Source organism: Myotis lucifugus, unplaced genomic scaffold (genome assembly GCF_000147115.1).
Source record: "Myotis lucifugus unplaced genomic scaffold, Myoluc2.0 scaffold_713, whole genome shotgun sequence".
Classification (NCBI taxonomy): Eukaryota; Metazoa; Chordata; class Mammalia; order Chiroptera; family Vespertilionidae; genus Myotis; species Myotis lucifugus.
This window is the reverse complement of record NW_005871761.1, coordinates 150,386-170,965: the sequence shown is the minus strand read 5'-3', so window position 1 is coordinate 170,965 and position 20,580 is coordinate 150,386. Positions and strand designations below refer to the sequence as shown.

The window sequence follows — 20,580 nt, the reverse complement described above, 5'->3', positions numbered from 1 at the left end:
GCCCCTAGGTTCCTCCTGCCTGAGCTCTGCATTCTCCTAAGCAGCCCCTGCTTGCTGGGTGCCCCTCCCTCTCCCCTCCCTTGGCCGCAAGGTGACCGTCTCCCTCTTTCCAGCGCCGCCTCAGAGGCTCTCTGTCTCCTGGTCTCTGTCTCCTGGGCGTTGGGGAAAGCACACATGAGAGCTCTGCTTGGTGGCATCTGGGAGGAAGCTGATTGTAAGAGAGGAGACCGGCCCCCTCTTGGTTAGGAGTTATTCTTACGTTTTATGGCTGGGGGAGCCCATCTTGCATAGCCTGCAAAACAGAACACAGACCGGACCTTGGGTCTTTCTGACCCTCTCAAGCCGGACTGTCTGGAAGGCAGTCTTCGGTGTATCTGCGCGTGTCCCCCCTGCACACCTGGCTGCAGGACCAGGCATCACAGCTTTGCTCACGGGGACCGAGCCCGGGGCCTGGCGTGCCACCCTCCCCTGGAGCAGAGTGCTGCCTGACAGCGCTGCCCCAGACCCTAGTCATGGTCACAGTTAGATGACACCACGGGGTCTGGAGGCCCGTGCTGTGCAGCCTCGGGCACATTCCCCCTTCTCTGAGCTCCAGTCTCGTGGTCTGAAATGAAGGGTTTGGATTTGATTTCTAAAGTAACGGCAAGCTCTGAAATTGCACGGTGGTATTTTTTCCTCTTCTTCTGCAGTGTTTTCTTATGAAACATATTAAATATATAGAAGGTTTTAAAGAACTTCAACATGAACACCTAACACTACCTAGACCTGTGGTCGGTAAACCGCGGCTCGCAAGCCACATGCGGCTCTTTGGCCCCTTGAGTGTGGCTCTTCCACAAAATACTGACTTCTGCGCATGGGCCACGAAGTTTCAGTCGCACTGTATGTGCGCGCCCGTGCGTGGTATTTTGTGGAAGAGCCACACTCAAGGGGCCAAAGAGCCGCATGTGGCTCGCGAGCCGCGGTTTGCCGACCACTGACCTAGACCCTACCATTCCTGTTGCACTGGACTCACTTCACCCTGGAGCTGGTCTGTTGTGTTTCCTCCTGTTCTGACCATTGGAGGGCAACCCCAAGATGTGAGGTGACCTGCGGTGGCCTCACATTTGTCCCATTGTCCAGGGCAGGACGGGAATATGTCTTTACACTGAAGCCCAAGGGAACATGTCCTTCTGCCCAGGGGACATCAGCCCCGGGGCTGTGGTTCTGCAGAGGCCCGCCTGCTGCTTGCCCGCGCCGGGCAGGCCCGGAGGAGTTGGGAGGAGCATCGGGATGAGGAAGAAGACAGGGCCGATGCCTGGTTTCTTCCTCTGTTAGCAGCCTGCATCTTTTTTCTTTTTTCTTTTTTTAAAATTTATTTTTATTGATGTCAGAGAGGAAGGGAGAGAGGGAGAGAGATAGAAACATCAATGATGAGAGTCATTGACCGGCTGCCTCCTGCACACACCCCCACTGGGGATTGAGCCCAGAGCCTGGGCATGTGCCCTGACAGGGAATTGAACCGTGACCTCCTGTTCACAGGTTGACGCTCAACCACTGAGTCACGCCGGCCGGGCACCAGCCTGTATCTTGTGTTGAGTTTTGCTTTACTCGGAGGGTTTAGGAATTGAGAATTGGTTTTGGTCAGTGAAATCTGTTGGAAAGAAAAACCCTGCTTGCCCACATTCCTCACGCCCAGCCTTCCCCCACCCAGGTCCTACTCCTAGTGTCCTGGTCTGAGTTTCTTCCTGCCCTGGTGGGAGAGGAGGGTGAGGGGGCTTCTCCCCTCTCTTACCCTCCCCCCTCTTTTCTGTCCCCCGCCCACACCCAGGCCCCAGGCCCCTTTGTCTTCAGTGAGTTCACCAGCAGGAGGGATGCTGTGAGGTGGCTGCTGGCAGGCCCTCTGTGCTGCTGCAGACTCTTCTCCCTGCAGACAGTGAGAGGCCTTAGGTAGACACACAGCCAGCCTGGCCTCCGCACAAAGATCCCGATTAACTGAGCCACCGGGCCAGGGCTTGCTGAGTTCATTTGATGCTCTTTATGCACCTGGGCAGGCAGAGTCTACTCTACCCCTAGCCCGTCTTTACTGCCCCTGCTGCATAGAGAAGGCACCGGCTTGTGTACGGAGGAGGAGGGCGGGAGCGAGCCCACACATCCTCTCTCCTGCTCCTGCCCCGAAGGCAAAAGGCTGGCCTGTGTCGGATGCATGTTGTGGCCACAGCCCCTTGCTTTGTGGACCTTGAGCTCAGTGTCCGGACAGTTTCCCGAGTGTTTGCTCTACGGCTCTGCTTGTGCAGAGGCGCAGCCGGCAGTCTTGGAGCAGAAGGCTCAGCTCAGGCGGAGAGTGTGCTCGGCGCCATTTGGACTCTGTGTCCCACTTGAAGCCCCTCCAGGAAGCAGCTTAGACGACAGTCATTCTGGCCCTCGGGCTCGGCTCACCCACAGCACCCGTCTGAAGGGGGTGGAGTGTTCCCGGTGGTCACCCTGGAGGGGCATCAGTCTGCCCACGCCCAGCCTCACGGGGATCTTAGTTGCACACACACGTGGGGCCTGAGCACAGGCCCTCTTGGGTGTTGACATATCTCCTCCACAGCCATCTGCTGCCACCTTCTTCCCAGGCCACAGGGCCTGGAGCGGCTGTAGAGCGGTGTGTGGCCAGGGGCGAGCGAGCCAGCGCAGAGCAGGGCCTGGAGTCGCCAGGCTGGGGGCCTGACTGCTTTTGTGTTCTTCGCACAGGCCAGCAGAGCCAGCCGCAGAGCAGCCAGCCCGACTACAGCAAGGCCTGGGAAGACTATTACAAAAAACAGAGTGAGTGCAATGGCCGTCCTAACAACCAGGTCCCCAGCCAGAGCCCCCGCCTGCAGCCTTCACTGCGCATGGTTCCTGGCCCCACCTGGCCCTGCGTCTCAGGGAGGAGACGTGGTGTAGCCATTTGCTTTCCCCTTCGCCCCCACTTTCCTCCCCCTTCTGAGCCCCAAAGGGCGTGGCACCTCCACTGGGGGACCCGGGACCACTGTCCTGGTCCCTTTTAGAGCTGTGTGGCCAGGACGCAGACCAGCCATCTCTCGTTCCCTGGCTGTCTTGCCGTCACCTGGCTCTTTCTGGCTCTGTCAGGGCAGGTGAAGAGGAGAGCATGGTGGGACTCGGGGAAGGGAGCCTACAGTTGGAGTGGGTGGTGAGATGTTTGATTTTCTTAAGACACTAAACCAGTCTTTTTAAAAAGAGGAGGGGAAAAACTAACAACAGCAACCAAAAACCCCCGCGAATAATTTCAAACGAGTCCTCAGTCCTCCGTGGGTCTCCCACAGCTGCCGAGCAGGTGGCCGGGCGCTGGGGGAGGGCTGTGTCGTGTGGCTGCATCTGAAGGGTGTTACTGGCTGCTTGGAAGAGCTCAGGTCAAAGGCCATCAAAGAAACAGTCACCTGGTGTTGGAGTCATCACTGGGCCAGGGAGGCCATCATCACCTGAGGTCCAGGCGCCCGTCTCCCCCACACCTCCCAAATCCAGGCTCCCAGACACAGGGGCACCTCCCAAATCCAGGCTCCCAGACACAGGGGCCGGGATACCCTGGGCAGTTGCACACACACACTCAAGCCAGGCACCCCTCCTTCCTCTCCCTTTCCCTGGGTGCCTACGAGTCAGGTGACCTACGCAGAGAATGTGATTCTGAAGAGACAGCGGAGAAAGTCTCGCAGGGATGGAGCAGGAGCGGCAGTGAAATGCTAACCGTGTTTTTTGCAGCCAGCACTCAGGCCCCGCCTCACCGACATCAGTGGGCACCAGTTGCGGATGCCCAGGTCTTCAGGAAGCGTCTCCAAGCGTCCTTCACGTCCCCTAGCACGTCCCCGCCTGATGAGCTGTTTCCCTCTGTCCCTCAGGTCATGCTGCCAGCGCCGCTCCTCAGGCCAGCTCCCCGCCGGACTACACCATGGCCTGGGCAGAGTATTACAGACAACAGGTTGCTTTCTACGGCCAGACGTTAGGGCAAGCTCAGGCCCACAGCCAGGTGTGTAGCCAGCGCCAGCACTGCTGGGACCTCCCAGACCAGCCCTCCCTCCAGCCCTTTCTCCCAGGCGTCTGTGCCTGCTCCTGGGGCAAAAACACCGGCTCCGGGCGGGGAGGGAGGGGGCGTGGGGGCAGCACAGGCCCAGTGCTGCTCAGAGCCCAGCGGCCCGCCCAGCCCCTTCTTGCCCCAGAGAGAGTAAGTGTGGGCCAAGTGGGAGAGGAATGGGTTGGGCAGTCCCTCCAAGACAGTACCTGATCCTCCCTCAGATCCAGGCCCCAGACCACAGCGCTGAGTGGCCTCAGTTTCCCCAACTGTGAATGAGAGCACCAGGCTCGAATGATTCTGGGCAAGCTTGGCACTGCGAGTAGGGCCTGGAGCTCACGCCCACTGCTGTTCTTGGGGGTGCTGGGGCCAGGCTGTTGCCCTTGCCTCCGTCAGCAGTGAGGGGGCGGGGGCAGGGCCAGTCCACACCCTCAGAAGGCTGGGCAGGGCAGAGTGCCAGCTCTTCGTCCTGCACAAAAACCTGGAGGGCTCTGTCCAGTCAGAGGCCAAAAACGGATTTCTTACTAACGGAGGGAAGAGGGCCAAGAGCTCCCTCCCGCAGGGCGTGTTTCAGGTGGCCTGATGCCGCTCGGATCCCCATGGACGGCATGGCAGTTACCAGAAGCCCGGGCCTAACGTTGACTGGCCATCTCACTACCAAATTGGCCCTTTTGTGCCTGGCACAGTGGGAACAGGTGTCCAGGCTGGTGGGTGACCAAGAAGTATCGCGAGCTCACTCCGCTCTCCCCTTCCCAGTGTCCCCCACAGAAAGATGCCCGGGACCTCCTTCAAGGGAGGTTCTGTCTGGGCCAGAGACCCTGGCGGGGAGGCGGGGAGGTGCTGAGACACTGGCTGCTTCCTGTGTGTCAGCGGCTGCGATGGAGCCGAGGAGAGAGAGTGACCTGCCACCTCCCACCAGCAAGCCCTTGAGCGCTGGCCACAGGCTGACTTCTCTCCCTTCCTTCCACAGGAGCAGTAGGACAGCGACCTGTGACCCCCTCCCCGAAATCATTGTGAGCGAAAGCCTATTTGTAACAGAGGTTTTTAGATTTTCAAACCTTTTGATGAAGAACCTTTGTTCTGTGAAACACTATATTTAGATTAACAGAATTTTTCTAAAAATCGGGAAATTAGTTACTAAAGGTTGTTGATTATTCTTGTTTAGTTACTTTTATTTCAAATGTGGAAGCTCTGGGATTTTTTTTGGAGCAATATCTGCAAATCCAGGCACCAGAATGTGCCTCATAGCAGTGACATTTCAACTGGTGTGTTCTTGTTCGTTTTGTTTTGTATTGTTTTGTTTCTGTGTCTTTTTATTTACAGTTGTTTCTGTTGCAACAAAGTGGCTTGGAAGTCTTAGGAGATGTGTAACAAATTATTTTTAAAAAATTTTAAACAGTATTTAAATGTGTAAATTCATTAAATGTTTTACTTCTAATTTCTTGTATCTTGGCTGTCTGGTTTTGCATTTTTTTAAAAACTGAACTATTCTGTATTGTAATTATGTGAATTCTGAATTGAGACAGAGAATTGTACTGCTGTCCAAAGGGATCGGGAAGGGCATTTGTAGGGTTTGTATAATTTCTAGAGTTCTAAAGGGTAATATAAAAATGTTTTCATGTGTCTAGCATACGTTTTTTTTCATGTCTCATTACCAGTTGCAATTGTGTATCTAAGACCTCCAAGCTTGTTTTAAAAACAAAACGAAAAACCTTTCTCTATTCTCTCAGAAATATAAATGCTATTATTTTTAATATTAAGAGGAAGTTGATATAACTTTTAACAAACACTGTGGAACATTAAACCGCATAAAAATGTAGTAACTATTTTTTAATTCCGAGGCATTTTTTGCTTTTTTCTTTTAAATATTTTTTAATATTTGTCAAATTAACTAGATGAATAAATAAATCTAGTATTAACCACAATATGAATTAAATGATTTTGATTTAATAAAAGGGATATTATGATTTCCAGTGTTTACTGTAGTGTGTCTTGTACAGATAACATGTATTTTTAAAGGAAAGAAAAACGGAATTAAAGCTATTTTTTCTTGCATTTTTAATTGACCTGGGGGACATTCCGTTTGAAATGTACTGAAGTTAACCTTTCGGTTTTTTCTCCTTACTTTCTTTATAATGCTTGAAATGTCTAACTATTAAAAATAAATATTTGGAGAATGTTATGCATGTTTTTAAAAAGAAAAGTGTTCTTTTTATTTGACTGACAATACATTTTACACTCTATGTAATAAAATTTCCACAAGACATCTTGTGGGTGAAATATTTTGAGTCTGTTTGCCTTCCATTCGCTTGTCCCACCCTCCGCCCTCCGCCCGCTGAAATCAAAGCAAGAGTTCATAGCCGATCCCCTTGCTCTACGTCAGCCCCACTTGGTGCACAACCTAGATTCCCAGCTACTTCCTTCGTTAAGCTCCTTCTAATGATTTTGTAGAATTTGACAGTTTGCCTTGAGAGCGTGGGTCACCGTCAGCCCCTCCCTCTTTCTTACCTGTCACATCAGAGCATCTCTTGCCGTGGGTGCAACACAGAAATCAATCGCGGCTCCTCCCAGAGGCGCTGTCATTGGGCGGCAGCTGGAAGATTCATTTAAGGGAGTCTCGGGGAAAGAGGCGTGGTCAGCTCTGCGCTGGGTAAGCACACTTTCCAGTAACTGAGTCAGCACCTCGCCCTTCACCCCTCAGTACCACACCCCTCACCCCTCAGCACGCTCCCCCAGCACCCCTCAGCGTGCTCTCCCAGCACCCCTCAGCGTGCTCCCCCAGCACCCCTCAGCGTGCTCCCCCAGCACCCCTCAGCATGCTCTCCCAGCACCCCTCGGTACTGCACACCTCACCCCTCAGCGTGCTCCCCCAGCACCCCTCAGCATGCTCTCCCAGCACCCCTCGGTACTGCACACCTCACCCCCTCAGCGTGCTCCCCCAGCACCCTGAGAAACGGGCTGCTCGCTTGGGCAGCTCATGCACTAAAACTGGAACGAGAAATACGGAGATTAGCATGGCCCCTGCGCAAGGGTGTCGGGCGGACGTATGAAGTGAAGTGTTTCCTATTTAAAAAGTAAATAAATTAGGCCCTGACCAGTTTGGCTCAGTGGATAGAGCATCGGCCTACGGACTGAAGGGTCCCGGGTTTGATTCCGGTCAAGGGCATGTACCTTGGTTGCGGGCACATCCCCAGTAGGGGGTGTGCAGGAGGCAGCTCATCGATGTTTCTCTCTCATCGATGTTTCAAACTCTCTATCCCTCTCCCTCCCTCTCTGTAAAAAATCAATAAAATATATTCTTTTTAAAAAATAAAATAAAAAGTAAATAAATTAGGACCAAACTGGTCTTGGCCTGGTGGGTTGGCTGCTGCCTTCCACGGTGGCCAGGTACCTGCTTTGGCTGCAGCTGCCTGTGACCCGCTCGGCCTCTGGCTGTGTCCTGGGTGGCATTTGTTCTCAGCCCCGGCCTGCTGCGGGCCACGGTGCTGGGAGAGCTGGGAAGGTGCTCATTCTGTTTTTTCAATAAGGAAACAAAGAGGGGGTGTCCTTACCCACGGTTTAAATTCTGGAGGGGCCTGCGGTTTCAGGACACATTGTGACAATGTGGGCCCTGGACTAGGATATTGAGGAATAAAGATCGGCCTTCAGCTCTTGTTTCCCTCCTTCCTTCCCTGTTGATGGAAGCAACTGGCTTTGGACCCAGCTCCCTGCTTTAATATTTGAACACGCCTGCCTCTGCCGCTGGCCGCATGCGTGCGTCATCCCTTCATTTAGATGCGCTCGTGTGGGTCCTCCTTATGGCTCATACTCGTGTGTGTGTTTCCAATTCTGGTTCTTTCTCTTTTCTCGACCCCAAGCTCTAAGAGGAGGGGGAAAGCATCTGTGGCTCCTTTAGGCCCAAAAGGGGTGTGGAGAGCAGCCCATCTGCAGCCATTCTGAGGCCTGTGAGAGCCGGAAAACAAAAAGGAGATAGGGCGTCTTTAACTACACCTCTAGAGAATCGAGTTTGACGTTGAGAAATTGAATAGTAAAAGCCACTTGAGAAGAAGGAGGGGGTTGAGCCAGAGGAGGGCATAAACGCTGATGATGGGGGTGGGAATTAGGGAGAGGGCATTACAGAGAAGACTTCCTTCTAATTCATCTTCCAAGCTCTGTGCCAAAACAGCATTTGGCATGGTTCTCAGGGAGCGATTGTGTGATAATGAACCCTAAGGTGTCCCTTAATTGAAGACTGAGCATTGCGGTTTGTGCCAAGAGTCATAAATGGTGCAGGCTTGCGGGAGGATGCATTTTCTTAAATGTATCGGTAAGTACAGATTAGCGCTTGTCCCTAGTGAAATGCCCATACTATAAATTATGGAGATCTCTCTCTCTCTCTCTCTCTGATGCAACCTTTTATTGAGGGGGGAGGCGGGGTGTAATACAGCAGGAGGCAGGGGGGGAAAGTTTGCAAGCGTATGAAATTTGGCCTCTCATTAACATGGCGCCCACGGAAGATGGTTTTCATCAGCAGTCTGGTGTCCTGGAAGGCTAAAGTGCTTGAAATGTACCAAGTTCAGCGATTGTGTTCCATTAGGAAAGCTGCATGGTCATCACGGAAAGGACAGTCTGTGTGTTTGGGAGGCAGGGGGCGGGGCAGGTGCCCAGTCTGTCTTCCGAGTTCTTGCCCCACCTCCCAGGCTCCACCGCACATGCACACTCGGTCGCTGCCAGCTGCCCAAGTTCACTAGTCCAGGGCCCAGCTGTGCTGTTTCAAACCCACTTCAGAGTTTGGGCCAAGGGCAGGGAGTTTTCTAGCCAATGTGCCTCCATCAGTAGCCCTGGCCTATCACGAGACAGGAGGCACTTGTCCCTCTCAAACGGTGACCATCCGTGATGTCCTACAGCCCCATGGTAGGGCTGGCTGGGGCACAGATGGCACATTGCAGGGCCCGGTCCAAGAGGGCATGGGGACACCATGGACTCCACTTCCAGCTGGCTCCAGCGTGCAGCTTCCTGAGCCCCACTCCTGGCCCACGAGGGCCCAGCTGGGGTTTTGTAAGAGGGGCTAATGCAAATGGTCCTGATAGACTCTTAGAGATTAATGGCCAGAAAGTGACACTCAATTCCGCAGAGAGTGCTGGCCCCGGGTCTGCGTCTCGTGTGGGGTGGAAAGGGAAGTGAAAAGGAACCACTGAAACAATGGGAATCCTTGCGGGCCTTTGTGAGGAAGCATCTACCAGGGGAGTTCTGGCCCTTTCCAGGCATCTCCTTTGATGGGGGGTGGCGGGGGGGCTCTCCACACCTTGGGAGGCAGACGGGACTATTCACCTCCTCTTACAAATGAGGGTTCAGAGTTAGAAGCTAAGTGGGTGGGGGCCAGTTTTGTGCCAAGTTCTGTGCTGCACTTTGGGGCTTCCATCGAGAGCAGAAGGAGGTTGACAGGAAGTGAAGTAGTTGACAGGACGGAGAAACGGCTCTAAAAAGTCAATGCTGCGTGCTCTTGACTTAGACCAGCAGTTCTCAACCTGTGGGTCGCGACCCCTTTGGCGGTCGAACGACCCTTTCACAGGGGTCGCCTAAGACCATCCTGCATATCAGATATTTACATGACGATTCATAACAGTAACAACATTACAGCTATGAAGTAGCAACGAAAATAATTCTATGGTTGGGTCACAACATGAGGAACTGTATTTAAAGGGCCAGAAGGTTGAGAACCACTGACTTAGACTAGCGTGAGGAGGGCTGCCAACTTGGAACTTCAGTTCAACTCTCTTACGTTCCTCCAGTTTTTCTTTTTCTTTTTTCCCCTCCAGCTTTTAAATATAAATCTTGAGTTATGCCAACACCTAAGGTCAAGCCCACTTCAGTACACTTAGTAATGCACACATATTTCTGAGTGCCCGCTGCTTAAATACGCCTATCACACACTACAACGGCTGAAGCATCAGCTTACACATTTCAAATGAGTAAGCAAACAATGGAAATGTGAACAATGTGGCGAAGGGTCCTCAATGGTAACAAACAGCGAGTAACCACGGTAAACAGTATCTCATAAACCATCTGGTGAGATGGGGCATCAAGAAAATATCACCCCAGGTCTCGGTTTAATGGACGGGGCACTTCTATCAAACCTGTCTTCTTAAAGGGCCTGCACACAACACATCTCTTGCAGGCTCCCCAATGCCTGGCGAATCACTTTAAGTTTTTTCTTTGCTAAGACCCATTTTCTTCCGACTGGGGAACCATTAGCAGCGAAGGCAGTGACTAACCTTAACAAAGCTTTCGACTCCCTTCGCTTCCACCACGTGGCTCCCAGGACCGGAAATCCGGCTGCCCCGAGTCACGTGATGAGATATTGGCTCTGGTGGCAGCTGCGAGCCTGGGAGGGTGTGCTGGGGCAGCACCGCTTCTCTGGGCGGAGTTTTCCTCCTGGGAGAGGGGCCCACAGGCTGTGAGGGCAGGTGGAGGAGATGGAGGGGCTGTGAGGGCAGGGGGAGGAGATGGAGGGGCTGTGAGGGCAGGGGGGAGGAGATGGAGGGGCTGTGAGGGCAGGGGGAGGAGATGGAGGGGCTGTGAGGGCAGGAGGGAGGAGATGGAGGGGCTGTGAGGGCAGGGCGAGGAGGTGGAGGGGCTGGGAGGGCAGGGGGAGGAGATGGAGGGGCTGTGAGGGCAGGGGGAGGAGATGGAGGGGCTGTGAGGGCAGGGGGAGGAGATGGAGGCCTCCTGGAGGGCAGATGGGCTGCAAGCGGAATGAGAGAGGTTGTCTCCTGCAGGTGAAGACTTCACGGGGCCTCCGCCAGGCATTACCTCCCGCACATGCAAATCCGCCTACACCCCGAAACCAATACTCCCCGCACCTTTGCGGACATTCAAAGCACATTTGAGTTGCCTGATGCGCGAGTTCCTCCGGAGGCGAGCGAGACAACCCTCCCTGCCTTCTGGTTTCCGCGCTCACGCTGTACGCAGGTGACCTCGTCGTCCAGAGCCTCGCTTTCGCTTTCGGCGTTTTTACACTTTCTGTTGCTGACTTCGCTGTTGAAAATGGCCCCAGCACAGCGCTGTCGCTGTCCCTAAGCGCAAGAAGGCTGTGACCGGCCTGAGGGGGAGATGCACGTGTTAGCTAAGCTCTGTTCTGCCAGCATTCGTCAGCCCTTGCCGTGAATTCAGTGTCAATGAATGGACAACACGCATGCAACAGGGTGTCTGTAAGTACAAGCGCAGTAAGCAATGTCATTCCTCTGTACCGATTGGTTGATGAAAATGTTGCGCCCACAGCTGGAAGGAGCTCACCCTGTGTTTCCCGCCGAGCGATGATGGTCCAGTATTTGCTGATTCAGGTTCACAGGGACTTGGTGGAACACAGCTACCACCGACAGCACGAGCCGACCATGTTTTGCTTTCCTCTGGGGGCCCACGACTCTTGAGACCATTTTAGCTTTGAAGAGGTTCTTGCCAGCGTCATGCCAGGACTCTGTAGCCAGGGCCCAGGCCTCAGTCTGCCCACTTTTCCTGTGCAAGGGACACCTAGCTTGGTTATGGAGGGACCCAGCAGGGCCAGCCCACCTGGGCAGCAGAGTGGGAGGAACAAACGTTCAGACACGCAGGCTTGGGTTTGAGTCCTGTCTTCACCCCTCAACAGCTATGTGACCTGAGGCAAGTTACTGACTCTCTGGGCCTCCATTTGCTTATCTGCAGGATGGGCATAATAACTACCTCCCTGATCAGAGGTCTGAGGTAGGATTCAGTGACCTGCCTATAGCGTACTTGATGCCTGGCTCATCGTGAGCACTTAGAAAATGGCAGCTGATGGTGATTATTGAGTTCAGGGCTTCTGGCTGCTTTGGGGGGCTTGTCCTGCTCCACCGTGAGCACAAGGACAGACTGCGTGATCTGCAAAAAAATGTCGGCCTCACCACTGACCCTCTCGCTTCTCCTGGGCTCTTCTGGTCCCCCCAGGACACACTGGCCCCAGGTCCAGCTCGTTTGTCCCCTGAGGTCAAGGCAGCGAGGCCATTAGTAAAGAGCAGGTGAGGCAGCTATGAGAGAAGCCAATATGCACACAGATGTGTGGGGAATGACTTGGCCAGCCATGGGGTGGGGGAAGGCTGCTCAGTTCTAGCCACATGATAACATTGAAGGAAATCCTATTTCCAGCACATTGCAAAGGAGTCTGTGATCCTGTGGGTCTCTCCTTACATCAGATTCTCTCTCTCCGCTTCCCTTCCCTGAGTCGGGTCCCCGCCATCACTCACTGCAGCCACTCTGCCAGTTACACTCAGCCCAGAGATCCACAGGCCTTCCATTCGCAGGGTACTCTCAGCTGCAGCTCTGTGTTTAAGAAAAGGGTGACGACAAAGATTGGGTGGTGACGGGACTGGGATAATGCTTTTGTTCTTCAGATTGATGTCATCCCCTAGGTCAGTGGTTCTCAACCTTCTGGCCCTTTAAATACAGTTCCTCATGTTGTGACCCAACCATAAAATTAGTTTCCTTGCTACTTCATAACTAATGTTGCTACTGTTATGAATCGTCATGTAAATATCTGATATGCAGGATGTATTTTCATTGTTACAAATTGAACATAATTAAAGCATAGTGATTAATCACAAAAACAATATGTAATTATATATGTGTTTTCCGATGGTCTTAGGCGACCCCTGTGAAAGGGTTGTTCGACCCCCAAAGGGGTCGCGACCCACAGGTTGAGAACCGCTGCCCTAGGTCATCTGGGGGCACATGTGGGAAGGTTCTTCCCCAACCCTGCCTTCCCTTGAGTCAAGGGGAGAGAACAGTCACCTGGGGGTCCAGAGGCCTGGCTTTGTTCCCTATTCGGACGGCTAACCTCTGTGACTTGAACGGGTCCCATCTCTTCCTGTCAGTTCCCCTCCTTGAGAACTGGCCACAGCAGTGGTTTCCAAATTGTGTTAGGCTGGGGTCTAGCGTTCCACAGCTGTTTGACTCAAATGCCAATAAAAAACAGTAAATGTTTTTAAAACCTTTAAATTTTTTTAAAAAAAATACTGTGCACTCAAGGTTTCTATATGCTCCCTTTAAAAAAAATTTTTTTTATTGATTTCAAAGAGGAAGGGAGAGGGAGAAATAGAAACATCAATGATGACAATCATTGATAGGCTGTCTCCTGCACACCCACCCCTGGGGATTGAGCCCACAACCTGGGCATGTGCCCTGACCAGGAATCGAACTGTGACCTCCCAAGTTCATAGGTCAACACTCAACCACTGAGCCACACTGGTGGGGCTATATGCAACTTTCCATTTTTTCAATCTGCTTGTCTATCTTTACAACACTACCTTCATTACGGTACCTTTATAGTAAGTCTTCCAGCTCTGTTGTTCTTCAAGATTACCTCTTCTCAGCCCTTTGCATTTCCATATAAATTTTAGAATCTGTTTATCAGTTTCCTACTCCTCACAGAAATTTTTTCAATCTGGGATTTTATAAGGATTACATGGAATCTATTGGTCAATTTGGTAAGAATTGACAACCCAACACGAGTCTTCTAATCCATGAACATGGTATATCCCTTCTTTTGTTTAGTTCTTTGATTTCTTTCTATAATTTTAGTAATTTTCAGTATAGAGGTTGCACAGCTTTCTTTCCATTTGTTCTTGGGTTTTTGATATTATTGAAAATGCTATATTTAAAATTTTATTTTTTATTTTTTTGTTACTGGTTGTAGAAATACAATTTATTTTTATATAGTGACCTGATTCTAATGGCCTTACTTAAATTCCTTTTTAGTTGTAATAGCTTATAGATTCATATGGATTTCCAATACTAAGAATCATATCATTTATGAATAATGATGATATCATTTTCCCTTCCTAATCCTTACGCCATCTGTTTCTGTTTATTGCACTGACCTAGACTACCAGTACACTGTTGACTGAGAGTAGTGAGAGTGGGCATCCTGGCCTTATCAGAGGGAACACTTTCAATAATTCACCATTAATTATGTTTGTTCTACATTTGTTGTACATACCTAGGGTCAGATGAGGGAGTTCCCTTCTGCTTCTAGTTTGCCACAGTTTTATCATAAATGGGTGTTGCAGTTGTCGAGTGCTTTTTCTGCATCTACAGAGATCATCACACGATGTAGCTCCTTTTTTATTTTAATAATAGAGGTTACATTTTGGTTTCCCAAATGTTAAATCAGCCTGGCATTCCTAGAATAAACCTCATTTGGTCGTAAAGTATTACCTGTCCTTTTCATATATCATTGGATTAGTTTACTAATATTTTTATTTAGAATTTTTGCATGTATATTCATGAGAGCCGTTGGTCTGTAATCTGTACCGAACTCTAACCCATTGAAGACCTGCAACATGTCAGCTTGTGTCTCTAGCTTCACTCATTTCTGTGCATGTATGTTGTCACCGTTCACATTCCCGATGAGGGATGTTCTAACTCTGCACTGGTATTTGAATTCAGGCCTGCATGCAGGCATCTGCTCCAGCCAGATCGCACCCAGAAGTTCATTACTCTGTCCATTACTGCATTCCGTGCTTCGTTAGATGCCGTTGTGCAGTTAAACCCACAACTCGTGTTGCTGGAGCACCGGCCATAGTCAAGGCACTGTGCTCAGGGCTGGGGGATGGGGCACAGCCACTTCTCCAGGAGGGGAGCTTGCCTTCCAGAACAGGGGCTTGCTCAGGGAGGGGGTGGTTACGTAACAATTCAACTTTGTAGTGATTCTCTCTGAGTCTTTGGAATTATTTTTTACTTTCAAGTGTTAACCAGGTAAGCAGTTCAAATACTGTGGTCATTTACAACTGCTGCTTTGTCTGAACTGGGATCGTACGCATACTGTGCAGCTGATTTAGGAATAACCTGGCTGCTGAGGCTCATGGGAAACTGTCATTGCCAAACCCCTCGTTTTGAATCTGTCATCAGCCTCACTGCTGCTATTGATTGGCTGACTCTCTAGCAAGTAGACCCTGTCGACACGAACTTTTAAATCCGTTGCGATTTAAATGCTCTCCTCCCAGGAGCATTCCTGTGCTCCCCCATCTCCCCACTTCCTCTCTTCTTACCTCCCCTCCTCCTCTTCCCCCAACGCCCCCCCCAAAAAAAAGATGAAAATGAAGGGTAAATGCCACCTGTATCTGTTTCCTTTTATTTTCTGCAGTTTGAATATGTTATGCCTGGATGTGGTACTTTTTGTGTGTTTTTTATCTTTTCCTGGGATTTTAACATTTATTATTCTTTTTTAAAAAAATACATTTTTATTGATTTCAGAGAGGATGGGAGAGAGAGATAGAAACATCAATGATGAGAGAGAAGCATTGATCGGCTGCCTCCTGCACGTCCCCCAACAGGGGATCGAGCCCGCAACCCGGGCATGTGCCCTGACTGGGAATTGAACCATGACCTCCTGGTTCATAGGTCGCACTCAACCACTGAGCCATGTCAGTTGGGCAAAATGTATTATTCCTTATCCTGCTTGGTGTTCTCTGAGATTCCTGGATGTGTAGTTTGCTGCCTGTCGTTATTACGTTTTTTTAAAATATTTTTATTGATTTCAGAGAGGAAGGAAGAGAGATAGAAACATCAATGATGAGAGAGAATCATTGATTGGCCTTCTCCTGCACTCCCCCCACCGGGGCCCGCAACCCAGGCATGTGCCCTTGACCGGAATCGAACCTGGGACCCTTCAGTCCGCAGGCCGACGCTCTATCCACTGAGCCAAACTGGCCAGGGCTCATTACTTTTTGAAAGTTCTTGGCCATTAGTACTTCAAATATTTCTCCTGCTCTGTCTCGTTTTCCTCTCCTTCTGGTAATCCAGTCCCATGTGTGTCACACCTGGACACTGTCCACAGTTACGGGCTACCCTCTTGTTTCTTTCAGTCTCTTCTCTTCGCACTTCAGTTTGGGACATTTCCACTGACATATCCTCGGGCTCACTGGTTCTTCTCTCAGCTGTGTCCGGTCTATTGATCAGCCCGTCAAAGGCACTTTTCAGTTCTGTTACAGTGTTTTTTGTTTCTAGCGTTTCCCTGCATTTTTTCTTCGAGTTTCCATCTCTCCGCTTACATTACCCATCTGTTCTTGCATGTTGCCTGCTTTTTCAATTAGAGCCCTTAACATATTAATCATAGTTACTTTAAATTCCCTGTCTGATAATTCCAGCACTGACGTCACATCTGAGTCTAGTTCTGATTACTGCTTTGTCTCTTTAGAGGTTTTTTGTTTGTTTGTGGGTTTTGTTTTTTGTTTTTTTGTTTTTTTACCTCTTAGCATTCCTTGCCATTTTAGTTGAAATGGGAACGTGCTGCATCAGGATCTGCGGTAAATAGGCATTTAGTGTGATGATGTATGTTAATCTGCCCAGCAATTAGGCTGTGTGTGAAGTTTGCTACAAGTGCCAGAGACTTCAAATTCTCTTTTGGTTTCCCCTCTTGACTTTGGGCTTCGCTGAGCACTCCTCAGACCGAGTCTGAGTCCTGCAGCTCTTTCAGCTCTGGCCCATGTTAGCCCGCTGGCCCTGCTGCTGAGGTGGCGAGGTGGGGTGGATGGACAGCACAGTGGGCCGGTGGCTCTTTGCACCCACACACAAGAGCTGTGGGGAACCAGAGGACCTCCCGACCAGCTGCAGAGCAAGGATGTGAGGCTTTTCTCCTTGAAATTCCACAGAGAAGAAGCCTGTGACTCTGGCTCACACCTTCGGTGTGGCCTGGGTACGGTGGCCATGCCGGCTTGCTCGGGGAACAGCAGCGTCCCAAAGACAGAGACCTGATGGCTCCTCCTTGGCGTCTCCTCGGTGCTCAGACAAGGCTGGCTCGCTGCAAGCTCTCGGCAGCTGCCGCCTGAACTAATTCACCTTGAACCCCTGTTCCCAGGGACCAGAAGCTGCCAGGGCTGGGCTGAGGTTTCAGGGCACGACTTGCCTTTGCTCCGTGCCCCCACGCTCCAGGTCCAGTCTGGCACATTGTGGGTTTGCAATCAATATTTGCATAATTAAAATAGATGCACGATGATCCGAGAGTCTGGAGTGTCCAGAAGGCTCCAGAATAAATGCAACTTGTGACTTATTGGACATTTGGAGCAGCAAATGTCCCCTTTATTCTATTCTAACTGCAGCTCATGTAAGTGGTCTCCCAGTGAGTCTGTCTTCCCTGATTGCCCAAATTCTGCCTCTGCACAGAGGAGGGGAGGGGTAGGCACGGGTATAGGTGGGAGGGGTAAACGAGTCTAAAATTAAGTCTTTATTCAGCCCAGTTTAACACATTGCCTGACACCTGTTCAGAATTGGGCTTGCACAGGGCACATGGATATGAAGTACAGTGTCCGAGGGTCTCCTCTCTGGCTGTAGAGAGCCAAGGAAGGGAGAGAGGGGAAGGGCACTGGCTTAGAGGGCTTTCCTTACTCTCCCTGGCCTCAGTTTCCTTTGCTATAAAATGGGGTGAATGTTGGAACATATCTCGCAGATTTGCTATGAATTGTCAATAGTCACATGTACCTGTGCGTGACCCAGTGCTCAGCGTGGGAGCAAAGAGGGGCTCTCAGAGAGTGGGAGCCATCCCCCCTTTATCCTTGGTGCTGTTGGCGGCTTTGGAACCAGGACTGCAGTGATGATGCAGGTGCTATCAGAGAGGCATGTTGCAGTGTGGACGGCATACAGGCTGGAGGCAGGGCGGCCCAGGGAGTCTGAGGCCCTGGCTGGGACAAGTGGGAGGGAAGCAGGGCCTTGAATGGGCCAGCCGCCTGCAGTGGGTCCCTCTGGCTCTGCTTTCAGGTGTGAGAACATGACCCGCTTGCTCATGTGGGAGCATTTGTAACTGGGCCTTAGCATCTCTTCCCACACCTTGACTGGGCCCCAGGGTTTGAAGGTCTTGGCTACCCTGCCCGGTTGATAGGGGCTGGAGGTCCCCAGATGCTCCTTAGCTGGGACACAGAGGCTTCTTTGTGGCACCCAGAGGAGGTAGGCGAGTCCGAGGCCTTGTTGTCCTTCACAGCCTGTTCATGCCATCCTGTCTCTATCCACCCCGTTGTTCACTCACTGGCTGGGCACCCACTGTGTGCAGGCCCCAGAGCTGGCCTTGGAGACAAGGAAGGCCAGGACAAGGTCTCTGCCCTCGAGAAGCTCCCAGTCCAGTCACCAGGCTGCTGAGATGGGCCGGAAGGGACCTCAGAGTCCATGTCTGCACACCTCATGCCTAGTTCCTCCACAGCAAGCGAAAGCTGCCCTCCTACCCCCGGAACAGCCTCTGGGAGTTGGCAGGCGGTGCACGGGGCCTCCTCAGTCACAGGTCCTTTGTCCGCAGCGCCCCAGCCAGGAGGCTGTCCTGGACGGTGGTTACGGCCTTGCCCCGGAGTCAGGTCGCCGGGTTGAGTCTCAGCTCTGCTCATTGCTCACTGTGTGTTACATGGGGATGTCAATGAAGCTTGCCCTTTCTCCTTCCTTCCTCGGCGGTGATGGTAGAGCTGCAGCAGCCATTTTGTGATCATGAGAACAGGGGGCACCTCAGGCCTCTCATCTTTGAACTGCTGAGCCAAGGCCCACAGACACACACCTATCTCTGTAGTCTTTTATGTGAGAAAATAAACGCCTTGCTGTAGCCGGTTTGGCTCAGTGGATAGAGCTTCAGCCTGAGGACTGAAGGGTCCCAGGTTTGATTTTGGTCAAGGGCACATACCTAGGTTGCAGGCTCGATCCCCAGTAGGGGGCATGCAGGATGCAGCCGATCAATGATTCTCTCTCATCACTGATGTTTCTATCTCTCTCTCCCTCTCCCTTCCTCTCTGAAATCAATAAAAATATATTTTAAAAAGAAAATAAACCCCTTGTTACAGCAGCCATTGAGGTCACTTTTCTGTGGCTCAGTTTCCTCTTCTGAGAAATGGGAATAATTATAGCAGCTACCTCCGTGTGTTGGATGAGGATAGATTGAGAAAATCCTTGTCAAGTACTTAAAAGTACTGGTATTTAGTGAGTGCCTAGCAAATGTTGATAATAATAATAGTTATTATTGTTTTTTTTCCTTTCCAACCAGTCTTTGTAAGACATGGACCACACTGTCTTTAGCATACTGGTCAGCTTCCTTAGCATATGGTTTTGCTTTTCAATATCCCTTTGTAAGCAATATTTGGTACCTACCTTCCTTCATACTTTCATATTTCACAAATTTCCAAACATGGTCATGTGTTACTTTTTAAATGTAATGACCTGCTAATATTTTCCAAATTCCAAGTACATGCACTGTCCTATGAGTTTTTCATGCTTTATTGTTTCTTTTCCTTATGACATCCCTCCCAGTGGAGGTTCTATCATTATTCCCATTTTGCAGATAAATAAACTGAGGCTCAGAGAAGGGAAGTGGGTGCCTTGGCTCCCAGCAGTACCTACTGGAGCCAGGATTGGACTCTTTTTTTTTAAATTATCATTATTATTATTCATTTTATTTTTAAATCCTTACCCGAGAATATTTTTCCATTCATTTTTAGGGAGAGTGGAAGAGAGAGGAAGAGACAGAGAGAAACATCGATGTGAGAGAAACGCATCAATTGGTTGCCGCCTGCATGAGCCCCGACCAGGACCCAGGCCAGGGAGGAACCTGCAACCCAGGTATGTGCCCTTGACTGGAATCGAACCCGGGACCCTTTGGTCTGCAGGCCAACCCTCTATCCACTGAGCAAAACTGGCTAGGGCAGGATCGGACTGCCCTGGGCCCCGGGGCTGTCTCCTGAAGGGATCAGGGGACCTTTACATGTGGGGCCAAGTGCTCTTTGGAGAGGAGGCAGCGATAGGAATGACAGCAACGGGTGTCCCTTCAGAGCGAGTATACTCACCAGGCACATCAGGCTTCATGCGACAGGCAAGGCTATTGTTTCCACTTCACAGGGAAGTTGAAGCCACTCGGACAAGAGCCCTCAGAGAGGCTGCCACCCCCTCTAGCCCCACCAGGACCACGCCTGCACTTCTGGAAGCTGGCCTGAGAGGGCAAGGCCTGGTCTGGTGCCCCCAGGGCCTTGTACAGGGCCTGACACACAGTAGGTGCTCAGTAAGTATTTGTTGAACAGAGGAATAGTCCGAGCCTCCAGGACTCACTGAGAAGCGGTGATGGTGTGGATGGAGCAGGGGGTGAGTCCAGAACTAGACTGTCACTCCCTGTGCAACCTCCTCGCTGCTCTGGGGACATGGGCAGGTGGACGGATGGGCAGGAACAGGGCTGGCGGCAGGAAGACCCTGCAGTGGAGATGGCGGAGGAGACCAGGTGAGTGTGGGATGGGAAGGGCCTCTGGAGAAGGAAGGGGGCTGAGTGATGGGGCTTTCTTCTGGCTGCTCCCAGACTCACAGGAAGGGCCGAGGCCAGAGGCCCGAAGAAAAGGGGGCAGGGAGGGGCGCCGCCCATCACTCCCCTACCCCCCCAAACTCCTTCTCTCTTCATCCTCCTGCATGCTTTCTCGCCACTCCTTCCCCCCCTCCCCCATCCCAATCTCTGTGCCTGAAGCACCCCAGTCCTCCCTCTCGCTCCCTGCCTCCTGGCCAACTCTCTAACTTCAAAAGTCTCCTCAGGTCTCTAGGAACCCCTCTGTCTCGCATTGCTG

General features: G+C 51.3%; 2 protein-coding genes across 4 annotated transcripts in view; both read left to right on the top strand.

Moving 5' to 3' along the window:
• FUBP3 (far upstream element binding protein 3) overlaps positions 1 to 6,306 on the top strand; it is a 53,992-nt gene extending 47,686 nt beyond the window's left edge. For 2 of the 3 annotated variants that reach the window (XM_023746633.1, XM_006105671.2), the window contains exons 17-19: positions 2,713 to 2,784; positions 3,855 to 3,982; positions 4,995 to 6,306. In XM_023746633.1, coding sequence (XP_023602401.1) covers positions 2,713 to 2,784; positions 3,855 to 3,982; positions 4,995 to 5,003 — 209 coding nt within the window. In that variant the 3' untranslated portion in view covers positions 5,004 to 6,306. The remainder of the gene's footprint in view (positions 1 to 2,712; positions 2,785 to 3,854; positions 3,983 to 4,994) is intronic. The other variant, XM_014447773.2, reaches the window with a different exon arrangement.
• A 13,863-nt stretch (positions 6,307 to 20,169) lies between these two features.
• The window catches only part of PRDM12 (PR/SET domain 12), an 18,590-nt gene continuing 18,179 nt past the window's right edge, over positions 20,170 to 20,580 (top strand). Inside the window, 1 exon segment of the mRNA XM_006109769.1 lies at positions 20,170 to 20,246. Coding sequence (XP_006109831.1) covers positions 20,170 to 20,246 — 77 coding nt within the window.